Source organism: Pelophylax lessonae (assembly GCF_965119305.1).
Source record: "Pelophylax lessonae genome assembly, chromosome: 5".
NCBI classification, from domain to species: domain Eukaryota; kingdom Metazoa; phylum Chordata; class Amphibia; order Anura; family Ranidae; genus Pelophylax; species Pelophylax lessonae.
Genome location: NC_138772.1, coordinates 28,539,957 through 28,552,692, shown reverse-complemented (window position 1 = coordinate 28,552,692; position 12,736 = coordinate 28,539,957). Strand labels below are relative to the sequence as shown.

The 12,736-nt window shown below is 46.7% G+C and overlaps 1 protein-coding gene across 1 annotated transcript in view; it reads right to left on the bottom strand.

The window, feature by feature from the left end:
- Positions 1–1,712, bottom strand: part of HHATL (hedgehog acyltransferase like) — a 70,816-nt gene extending 69,104 nt beyond the window's left edge. Inside the window, exon 1 of the mRNA XM_082258023.1 lies at positions 1,580–1,712. Within this exon, the coding sequence (XP_082114149.1) occupies positions 1,580–1,685 (106 nt within the window). The 5' untranslated portion in view covers positions 1,686–1,712. The remainder of the gene's footprint in view (positions 1–1,579) is intronic.
- Positions 1,713–12,736: the final 11,024 nt, after the last annotated feature.

Here is a 12,736-nt window from a genome sequence, read left to right as displayed (position 1 = left end):
AGATGGTCAGAGACTGCAGACATGATACAGGAAATGGTCAGAGACTGCAGCCATGCAGCAGGAGATGGTCAGAGACTGCAGACATGTAACAGGAGATGGTCAGAGACTGCAGACATCCTACAGCAGATGGTCAGAGACTGCAGACATACTACAGGAGATGGTCAAAGACTGCAGACAGACTACAGGAGTTGGTCAGAGACTGCAGACATGATATAGGAGATGGTCAGAGACTGCAGGCATACTAAAGGAGATGGTCAGAGATTGCAGGCATACTAAATGAGATGGTCAGAGATTGCAGGCATACTAAAGGAGATGGTCAGAGACTGCAGACCTACTACAGGAGATGGTCAGAGACTGCAGATATAATACAGGAGATGGTCAGAGACTGCAGACATGTAACAGGAGATGGTCAGAGACTGCAGACCTACTACAGGAGATGGTCAGAGACTGCAGACATATTTACATAGTTACATAGTTAGGGAGGTTGAAAAAAGACACCAGTCCATCCAGTTCAACCTATGATGTGTGTGTGTTTGGTACAGGAGATGGTCAGAGACTGCAGTCATGCAGCAGGAGATGAGCAGAGACTGCAGATATGATACAGGAGATGGTCAGAGACTGCAGACATACTACAGGAGATGGTCAGAGACTGCAGTCATGCAGCAGGAGATGGTCAGAGACTGCAGACATACTACAGGAGATGGTCAGAGACTGCAGACATGCTACAGGAGATGGTCAGAGACTGCAGACATACTACAGGAGATGGTCAGAGACTGCAGTCATGCAGCAGGAGATGGTCAGAGACTGCAGACATACTACAGGAGATGGTCAGAGACTGCAGATATGATACAGGAGATGGTCAGAGACTGCAGACCTACTACAGGAGATGGTCAGAGACTGCAGATATGCTACAGGAGATGGTCAGAGACTGCAGTCATGCAGCAGGAGATGGTCAGAGACTGCAGATATACTACAGGAGATGATCAGAGACTGCAGACATGATACAGGAGATGGTCAGAGACTGCAGACATGCAGCAGGAGATGGTCAAAGACTGCAGACATGATACAGGAGATGATCAGAGACTGCAGACCTACTACAGGAGATGGTCAGAGGCTGCAGAGATGATACAGGAGATGGTCAGAGACTGCAGTCATGCAGCAGGAGATGGTCAGAGACTGCAGACATGATACAGGAGATGGTCAGAGACTGCAGACATGATACCGGAGATGGTCAGAGACTGCAGACATGCAGCAGGAGATGGTCAGAGACTGCAGACATACTACAAGAGATGATCAGAGACTGCAGACATACTAGAGGAGATGGTCAGAGACTGCAGACATGATACAGGAGATGGTCAGAGACTGCAGACATTATAAAAGAGATGGTCAGAGACTGCAGACATGATACAGGAGATGGTCAGAGATTGCAGACATGATACAGGAGATGGTCAGAGACTGCAGACATGATATAGGAGAGGGTCAGAGATTGCAGACATGAAACAGGAGATTGTCAGAGAATGCAGACATGAAACAGGAGATGGTCAGAGTAATAAATAATTAGTAAAAGGAAAGTACGTACCTCGAGATGCTTCGAATATGCCATTCAAGGAATAGACCAGGGCACAGGTCAGGACGAGGGCGTAGAAGCCGAGCTCATAGTGCGGTAATGCCGTCTTTATCCCCATGTCTACCGAAGTTCAGGCCAATGAATGTGTCTGCATGGAAGGAAAGAGAAAGATGCTGAAACAATGTATCAGGAGCTGGAGAGAGAAGCATGGAGTGTTCACAATAGCAACCAGTCAAAGTCCTTATTTTATTCTATCTAAGGCTGCGTTCACATCGAACGACGCTGCTGTGTCACTTTTTTTTGCACACTACTTTTGCGCAGCATGTAGGGAAGCCGTTCACTTGAATAGCCTGCCCTGTGTTCCCAAAATGTGCAGAAATGGCTCCCATACCTTTTTTTGAAGGCTTCTTTGTCATGTTTTTTTATTGCGAATTTTAGTGCGTTTTTCTGGCGTTTTGTCACAATAAAATGAATGTGCCGCAATTTTAGAGTGATTTGTAACGTGGGCAGAATTGCGCAGTTTCTGTCTGCAATTTCAAATTGCTGAGAAGTAAACGGGGCTCGTTTCACACTGCCGGGCTGTGGTTTGACCGCAACGCAGGGGCAGTGCAGTGTGCCCTCAGTTTTCATGCAGGTTACCCCCGGTTTCCTATAGACTGCGTTTTCTGAAATGCACCAAAGTTGCATCATGCAGGACTAATGATGCGCTTTCAGAAAATGTGCCAAAAAACGCAGGACATAATAAAAGTCTATGGGGAACCACGGATGACCCGCGTGAAAGCTGTGGGTACACTGCACTGCCCCTGTGTGAAAGCGGCCTTAGGCTGCCTTTGTATACTGCAGGGGTAGGGAACCTTTTTTCTGCCAAGGGCCATTTGGGTATTTATAAAATCATTCGGGGGCCGTACAAAATTATCAACTTAAAAATGTGCATGTTATATTTGGTCAAACCTTTTAATTAACTCACCCCATGTGATGGCTGCAACTGCTTCTCTTTGGTGAGGTGTGTGATGTTAGCTGATATTGATGATGTTGCTACTCGCAACTGGTTTTCCAGGTTTGCGTCGGTCAGTCTGGAGCGCAGTCGACTTTGTGGTGGTTAGTTTTGAAAAGAACTGCTGGCGGGTAATGCTGGTGGGCATTGCTGGCTGGTACTGCTGGTGGGTACAGCTGGCTGGTACTGCTGTGGGTACTGCTGGCTCAGGCTTGTACTGCTGGCTTATACTGTGCTGTGGGTACTGCTGGCTGGTACTGCTGTGGGTACTGCTGGCTCAGGCTGGTACTGTGCTGTAGGTACTGCCTTGGGTACTGCTGGCTAAGGCTGGTACTGCTGGCTTGTACTGTGCTGTGGGTACTGCTGGCTGGTACTGCTGGCTTGTACTGTGCTGTGGGTACTGCTGGCTGGTACTGCTGGCTCAGGCTGGTACTACTGGCTAGTACTGCTGGCTGGTACTGTGCTGTAGGTACTGCTGGCTGGTACTGTTGTGGGTACTGCTGACTCTGGCTGGTACTGCTGTGGGTACTACTGGCTCTGGCTGGTACTGCTGTGGGTACTGCTGGTTCTGCTGTGGGTACTGCTGACTCTGGCTGGTACTGCTGTCTCTCGGTTGTACTGCTGTGAGTACTGCTGGCTCCGACTGGTACTGCTGGCTCCGGCTGGTACTGGTGTGTGTGCTGCTGGCGGGAAATGCTGGCTAGCAGTGGCGCAGCGCTGGAGGAATAGGCGATGTTTCCTGTATTGGTCACAGGCAGAGTGCATTTGATATCACTCCGCCTGTGACTCACTCAGGCTGTCACAACGGAGCCGGGAACTATACAGGAAGCATTGGCTCCGTTCTGACAGATCAGTTGAGAGACACAGACTCGGCTGCACAGGGGGCCGGACCAAATTACTTTGAGGGCCGCATATGGCCCCCGGGACGTAGGTTCCCCACCCCTGGTATACTATATATAGCTCTGACATATACCGCAGTGCTTACACTCTAATGTCCCCCACAGTCACACACTATTATTAGTATACATTTATATGGCTCTGACATATACCGTAGTGCTGTACAGAGATCACTGAGCCAATCACATCAGTCTCTGTACCAGAGGAGCTTACACTCTAATGTCACACGCTTTATATAGCTCTGACATATACTGCAGTGCTGTACAGAGATCACTGAGCCAGTCACACCAGTCTGCACCAGAGGAGCTTACACTCTAATACCCCCCTCCAGACTTGTATAAAGTACTCGAAATTTCTACTTGAGTAAAAGTACAAGTGCTCGATCAAAAAGTGACTTGAGTAGAAGTGGAAGTGCTCGCAGAAAAAGTTACTTAAGTAGAAGTACTAAAGTATTCAACATTTTTTTTACTTAAGTATTGCAAGTAGTTTTTTCAAAAAATTTGCTACTTAAGTACTAAAAGTAAAAAGTACCAGTAGTTTTGAAAAAAAATTTCTACTCAAGTACTGAAAGTAGAAGTACAAGTACTGTGTTATGTAGTTATTAAAGAAAGAAGTCAAACGTTTGAACATCATATTGTTTTTTATTATTTCAAATGATTTATTCAAATGATTAACCTGTGTTTGTTAGTAGTTTCTTGATGCACTTTAAGCGCTGTAGCACCATTTATTTGTTTGTTTTATATTTTATTTTTATTGGAAAGATTTGGTATAGCAGCTTTTATTATACACAGCCTTTATTTTCGTATGCGCTGATTTACACATGACATTATACACATTTTTTTGAGCTTTATGCAACCTGCCATCTACTGTTCTGGCAGTGGTAATTTTTTTAAAAGTAATGAGTAACTATGTAGCACAAAAAAAAAATACTTGAGTAGAAGTATCGAAATCATCGAAAAAATGTAGTGAAGTAAAAGTAGAAGTAGGAGAAAAAAATTCTACTCTAGGAAAGTACAGATACCGCATTTCGGTACTTAAGTACAGTACTTAAGTAGTTCTACTTCGTTACTATACATCTCTGCCCCCCTCCCACAGTCACACAATGTTGTTATTATTATACATTTATATAGCTCTGACATATACCGCAGTGCTGTCCAGAGAACACTGAGTGAGCCACATCAGTCTCTGCACCAGAGGAGCTTACACTCAAATACCCACCCCCCCCCCAGTCACCAGAGGAGCTTACATTCTAACCCCCCCCCACAGTCACACACTGTTATTACTATTATAATACATTTATGTAGCTCTGACATATACCACAGTGCTGTACGGAGATAACTGAGCCAATCACATCAGTGTCTGTACCAGAGGAGCTTACACTCTAATACCCCCCCCCCCCACAGTTACCAGAGGAGCTTACGCTCTAATACCCCCCACGGTCACACACTATTATTTTTATATATTTATATAGCTTTGACATATACCACAGTGCTGTCCAGAGAAAACCGAGTGAGCTAACACTCAAATACCCCCCCCCCCCAGTCACCAGAGAAGCTTACATTCTAATTCCCCCCCCCCCCCCAGTCACACACTGTTATTACTATTATAATACATTCATATAGCTCTGACATATACCACAGTGCTGTACGGAGATCACTGAGCCAATCACATCAGTGTCTGTACCAGAGGAGCTTACACTCTAATACCCCCCCCCCCCCCCCACACAGTCACCAGAGGAGCTTACACTCTAATGTCCCCTCCACAGTCACCAGAGGAGCTTACGCTGTAATATCCCCCCCCCCCCTCCACAGTCCCACACTATTATTTTATTTATATAGCTCTGACATATACCACAGTGCTGTACAGAGAATACTGAGCCAGTCACATCAGTCTCTGTACCAGAGGAGCTTACACTCTAATACTCCCCCCCCCACAGTCACCAGAGGAGCTTACACTCTAATACTCCCCCCCCCACAGTCACCAGAGGAGCTTACACTGTAATACTCCCCCCCCACAGTCACCAGAAGAGCTTACACTCTAATACCCTCCCTCCACACCAGTCACCAGAAGAACTTACACTCTTATGTCCCCCCCCCCTTCACACACTAGGTTTTAAGCCCTTAGACACCATGCTGTGCACATTTTTTTAAAGCATATAAAAAATGAGCAGTGTAGTACCTATCTCAGCAGGTAGGGGGGTTCCCCAGTTATCTGGGGGGAGGGTTTTGTCATTATAAAGGTGATATAATTCATATTCTCCTTCTTGCAGGGAGTATATCTGTGGATTCCTCCAGCACTCCCCCCCCCCACGCAGTATACATGAGCCGTGTACAGACGTCTGTCCTGATAGATAAGGACGCAGAGCGCTACACGCGGAGCTGACATAACACGATATCCGCACCAGGGGTCGAGCAAAACTGACAATTTTTATTCCCCACAAATTCCACCCAAAATCGAGATTTCAGAGACATTCAGAGGCAGTCGCGGTATATAATAATTACCTTTTTTTTTTTTTTTTAAATCACCTTTTCTCCCTTCTCAGTGCTGCTGATCTCCTGCGGTCTCTTTGCAGCCACTTCTCAGTCTAGTATGTGTACTTCAAGAATGGCTACATGACATTTCTCAGGACGGGTGACAACAGAGGACCATGCCTGCGTTATGTGTGCTGAAACGGCCACTCGTAGTCTCCATTGGAAGCCCTTGTGACAGGGTGACCACTGAGGAAAAGCTATTTAGGAGACGGGGGCAGGCTGTGGTCACCCTGAACAAGGACCTTAACCACTTCAGCTCTGGAGGATTTACCCCCCTTAACCACTTTACCACCGGAGGATTTTGCTGTCTTACGTCCGGGCCACTTTTTGCGATTTGGCGCTGTGCGACTTTAACTGACAATTGTGCGGTCGTGCGACGCTGTACCCAAACGAAATTTACGTCCTTTTTTTCCCACAAACAGAGCTTTCTTTTGGTGGTATTTGATCACCTCTGCGATTTTTACTTTTTGCGCTATAAACAAAAAAAGAGCGTAAATTTTGAAAAAATAACAATATTTTTCACATTTTATTATATGAAATTCCCCCCCAAAAAATGTAAAAATCAACATTTTTTTAAATTTTAGGCCAATTTGTTTTCTGCTACCTATGTTTGGTAAAAAAAAATCGCAATAAGCGTATTTTGATTGGTTTGCGCAAAAGTTATTGCGTTTACTAACTAAGGGAAAGATTTTTGTCATTTTTGGTGTTTTTTTTTTAACGAGTAATGGCGGCGATCTGCGATTTTTTTTGCGGTACTGCGACATTGCGGTGGACAGATCGGACCCTTGACTGACATTTTTGACACTTTTGGGGGTACCAGTGACATTACTGCAGTAATCAGTGCTATATATATGCACTGTTACTGTAAAAATGGCACTGGCAGGGAAGGGGTTAATTTTATTGGAGAGGGAGGGGTTAATGTATGCCTGGTGCTTACTAACGTGTGTGGGGGGAGGTGACTGAGTGACACAGGGACAGATCGCATGTTCAGCTATGCTGAACCCTGCAATCTGTCACTGTTTGTCACTTAGGAGATCCGCCCGTTTGTTTACACAAGCAGGCGGATCTCCAGACTCGATTCCCCGACGATCGCCGCCGCTCCTCCCCTGGCCCGACTCCCGCTGTGACTGAAAACAGCGGGAGCGAGCCTCCGGCGGCGTGTGAGCGCCGCCCAGAAGGGGAGGAGCCCAGCGGCGTAGGTCTACATCGCTGGATGGAATCGAGCCACTTTGCCGCAGTACAGTCCCAGTGACTGGTTGGCAAGTGGTTAATGACCAGGCCATTTTTTGCGATACGGCACTGACTGCGTTACTTTAACTGACAATTGCACGGTCGTGCGACGCTGTACATAAGCATAAAAAGACCAACAATTTAAAAATAAACAAATATTTCTTTATATAAAGGAAAACTCTTGCACTAATAATTATGAGTGCACCCCAGTGAGAAAAAAAAAGTGTACTCCAAAAAATGGAGCTCAAATATTATAAACACACATATACAGCGCTGCGGCTTTAAACCAAATCAACAATTAATTAACCACTTGCCGACCGCTCACATTGAGCTGGTACTGCGGCAAAGTGGCTCGTTATCATCCAGTGGCGTAGACCTACGTCGCTGGACTCCTCCCCTTGTGGGCAGCGTGCTCACGCCACCGGAGGCTCGCTCCCGCTGTATTCAGTCACAGCGGGAGTCGGGCCAGGGGAGCAGCAGCGGCGATCGCCTCTGCTCTTCCCCGATCGTCGGGGAATTGAGTGTGGAGTTCCGCCTGCTTGTGTAAACAAAGTGGGCGGATCTCCTAAGTGACAAACAGTGACAGATTGCAGGGTTCAGCATAGCTGAACCTGTGATCTGTCCCTGTGTCACTCAGTCACCTCCCCCCCACACACGTCAGTAAGCATGAGGCATACATTTAACCCCTTGATCACCAATAAAGTTAACCCCTTCTCTGCCAGTGTCATTATTACAGTGACAGTGCATATATATAGCACTGATTACTGTAGTAATGTCACTGGTAACCCCAAAAGTGTCAAAAATGTCAGTCAAGGGTCCGATCTGTCCGCCGCAATGTCGCAGTCCCGCAAAAAAAAATCGCAGATCGCCGCCATCACTAGTTAAAAAAAAAACAATAAAAATGAAATTTTTTGACACTTTTGGGGGTACCGGTGACATTACTACAGTAATCGGTGCTATAAATATGCACTGTTACTGTAATAATGACACTGGCAGGGAAGGGGTTACCTTTATTGGTGATCAAGGGGTTAAATGTGTGCCTCATGCTTACTGACGTGTGTGGGGGGAGGTGACTGAGTGACACAGGGACAGATCACAGGTTCAGCTACGCTGAACCCTGCAATCTGACCCTGCCTGTCACTTTGGAGATGCGCCAGCTCTGTTTACACAAGCGGGCGGATCTCCAGACTCGATTCCCCGACGATCGGGGAAGAGAGGCGGTGATCACCGCAGCTCCTCCCCTGGCCCGACTCCCGCTGTGACTGAATACAGGGGGAGCGAGCCTTCCGCCAAGAGGGGGAGGTATTCAGCGACATCGCTGGACCCAGGAGAGCCGCACTGCCGCAGTAGGCTCAACGTCAGCGGTCGGCAAGTGGTTAATTAAATATATTTCTTTACTTTCTGCTATAGAACACATCCAATAAAAAATGTAAAAAATCAACTTTCTTTATCAATTTAGGCCAATTTGTATTCTGCTACATATTTTTGGCAAAAAAATTAATAAAATCCCAATAAGTGTATTTTGATTGGTTTGCGCAAAAGTTATTGCATCTACAAACTATGTGTAGCCCCCTCCTAGGTAGGTGCTAGTGAGGACATGGCTCGGTTTGATGGGGGGGCGAGTGTAGCACCCTCCTAGGTATGTGCTAGTGAGGACATGGCTCGGTTTGGCGGGGGGGGTGACTGTAGCCCCCTCCTAGGTAGGTGCTAGTGAGGACATGGCTCAGTTTGGCGGTGGAGGGGGGGGGGGTGTAGCACCCTCCTAGGTAGGTGCTAGTGAGGACATGGCTCGGTTTGGTGGGGGGGGGGGCGGAGTGTAGCCCCCTCCTAGGTAGGTGCTAGTGAGGACATGGCTCGGTTTGATGGGGGGGCGAGTGTAGCACCCTCCTAGGTAGGTGCTAGTGAGGACATGGCTCGGTTTGGCGGGGGGGGGGGGTGAGTGTAGCCCCCTCCTAGGTAGGTGCTAGTGAGGACATGGCTCAGTTTGGCGGTGGAGGGGGGGGGGTGTAGCACCCTCCTAGGTAGGTGCTAGTGAGGACATGGCTCGGTTTGGCGGGGGGGGAGTGTAGCCCCCTCCTAGGTAGGGGCTAGTGAGTGAGTATAGTTTTTGACTCTGTCTGCCTATCAGAGGGGCAGCAGGGAAATCTATATTGCTTTCTGCCTACCAGAGAGCAGGATCTGTGAGTGAGGTCTGCTCAGTGTGCTCAGTGTGTGATTCATTGGGTATAGCTCCTCTGGTCCAATAGGGAAGCTTGTTGGACAGTGGGAGGAAACCTGACCAATGGGTACACAGGGTTTGATACAGCCCCAGTGATTGGCACAGACTGGCTGTCTCGGTGCATTCTGGGATACTGTATAAAAGTCAGGAGCACATGTGCTGCGGGGTCTTTGGCTGGAGAGCAGAGTCCCGGAGGGAGGGTGGCGGGTGCCTCCTCCTCTGTAGCAGTGGCACGCGGTCACAGGCAGTCGGCCTGGGGACCAGAGGAAAGGAATTGAACCCAGAGGTCCGGGAGAGCTGACTGGAGGGGTAGAGACACTGGAAACCCTCGAAAAACAGTATTGTGAGTACAGGGGATCGTGTCTAGGGACCTGACCTGAGGGGGGCCATCCCAGAGTAGGATAGTCAGAGGACGGGTGTCAGTCTGTGGAGTAAAAAGCGGATACTAGGCAAGTATCCTGAAGATAATCTACCCAACTAAGTTGTCTGTACAGAAACTTAACCTAAATTCATCTAGTGGCAAGGTGAATCTGCAGCCGGGCTGCATCTTCAGATAGAAGTCCTCATAGCTTGTGAATAGTTAATTTGGAGTATCGCACTCTTCCCTTCCCCCACCCCTATTTTAAAACACCAAAAACTATTACATACTCCTGGACTGATCATTGACTGAGCCAAGAAGTGAAGTGTTAACCACTTGCCGACCGCCCACAGTACATTTACTGCGGCGGTCAGCCCCTCCTGGGCAAAGCGACGTAGTACTACATCGCTCGCCCAGGAGCCTGCAGGGGGCAAGCGCGCCGCAGGAGGCGCGCTTCCGCTCCCGCTCGTTCACGGCCATCCCTGCGCGTGTGACCAGCGCCTCCGATGTCCGCCGGTCACTCGCAATCTCCCGCTGGAGAGGGAGAAAGGCAGGCGGCTGATGTAAACAAAGCCGCCTGTCATTCTCCCTGGTGTAACAGCAGAGATCATACGATCCTGCTATGTAGGATCGTATGTCTCTGTGGTTACATCACAAGCCACGTCCCCCCCGACAGTAAGAATCACGCCCCTAGGGACACACTTAACCCCTTGATCACTAATAAAGTTAACCCCTTCCCTGCCAGTGTCATTTTTACAGTAACAGTGCATATTTTTAGCACTGATTACTGTAGTAATGTCACTGGTACCCCCAAAAGTGTCCAAAATGTCAGTTAGGGGTCCGATCTGTCCGCCGCAATGTTGCAGTCCCGCAAAAAAATCGCAGATCGCCACCATTACTCGTTAAAAAAAAAACAATAAAAATGACATAAATCTTTCTCTTAGTTAGTAAATGCAATAACTTTTGCGCAAACCAATCAAAATACACTTATTGCGATTTTTTTTTTTTTTTACCAAAAATATGTAGCAGAAAACAAATTGGCCTAAAATGTTAAAAAGTTTAGATTTTTACATTTTTTTTTTGGGGAATTTCATATAAAAATAACTGAAAAATATTATTTTTTTCAGAATCGTCGCTCTTTTTTTGTTTATAGCGCAAAAAGTAAAAATCGCACAGGTGATCAAATACCACCAAAAGGAAGCTCTGTTTGTGGGAAAAAAAAGGACGTCAAATTTATTCAGGTACAGTGTTGCACGACCGCGCAATTGTCCGTTAAAGTCACGCAGTGCCGAATCGCAAAATAGGCCCTGGTCTTGGAGCAGGAAAATCCTCCGGGGCTTAAGTGGTTAAATCTGTGAATTTTTTTTAGCTCCCTTGTTCCTAAATTCAATAAATTTAAATTTTTCTGTTTGGAACTGTGTGGGTGCGTCATTTGGAAAAATCCAATAATTTATACTGCTATACTCTATAAACTTTGGCGCTTTTTGGGCATTCTCTCTTGATGTATTTTTTCCTTTGTTAATCTGTGAATGCTAATGTTGCACATATGCTGAAAGTATGGTCAATAATTCCAATGTGCAAAGGGATCGGACCGGGTGAAACCAGAATTATTTTTATTGAGAAGTTTCTGCAAATACAAGGACATGAGTTAGGTATGATTCTGGGGGACACAGCACTTCTATTCTGTTCCCCAGGAACGAAAGAGCTAACTTTTAGTTCCTCCCATGCCGTGCTTGCAGTTGTGCTTTGTGCTGCCATCTACTGGTGGTTTAATAGAAATGCCAAGAAACAGAAATGTGTTGTTTTTTTATGGAGTACCTGACATCCCTTACACTAACGGTAACCCAGCAGGACCTGAGAGTGTATTATCCAGCAGTCCTCAAGGGGGCAGTGCTACATTTGGGATATATACTGGAATTTATATTTATACAGTGCCTTGCGAAAGTATTCGGCCCCCTTGAACTTTTCGACCTTTTGCCACATTTCAGGCTTCAAATATAAAGATATAAAACAGTAATTTTTTGTGAAGAATCAACAACAAGTGGGACACAATCATGAAGTGGAACGAAATTTATTGGATATTTCAAACTTTTTTAACAAATAAAAAACTGAAAAATTGGGCGTGCAAAATTATTCAGCCCCTTTACTTTCAGTGCAGCAAACTCTCTCCAGAAGTTCAGTGAGGATCTCTGAATGATCCAATGTTGACCTAAATGACTAATGATGATAAATAGAATCCACCTGTGTGTAATCAAGTCTCCGTATAAATGCACCTGCACTGTGATGGTCTCAGAGGTCCGTTTAAAGCGCAGAGAGCATCATGAAGAACAAGGAACACACCAGGCAGGTCCGAGATACTGTTGTGGAGAAGTTTAAAGCCGGATTTGGATACAAAAAGATTTCCCAAGCTTTAAACATCCCAAGGAGCACTGTGCAAGCAGTAATATTGAAATGAAAGGAGTATCAGACCACTGCAAATCTACGAAGACCTGGCCGTCCCTCTAAACTTTCAGCTCATACAAGGAGAAGACTGATCAGAGATGCAGCCAAGAGGCCCATGATCACTCTGGATGAACTGCAGAGATCTACAGCTGAGGTGGGAGACTCTGTCCATAGGACAACAATCAGTCGTATACTGCACAAATCTGGCCTTTATGGAAGAGTGGCAAGAAGAAAGCCATTTCTTAAAGATATCCATAAAAAGTGCAGTTTAAAGTTTGCCACAAGCCACCTGGGAGACACCAAACATGTGGAAGAAGGTGCTCTGGTCAGATGAAACCAAAATCAAACTTTTTGACCCCGTTCACACTGGGCCGACCTGTCAGGCGACCTGGTCGCCTGACAGGTCGCCTGGCATAGGGAAGCTGTGGACCCATTCTAATAGGAGCGACACAAGTCGCTCCGACTTAGAAAAAGGGTCCGGAGCTTCTTTGGGGCGACC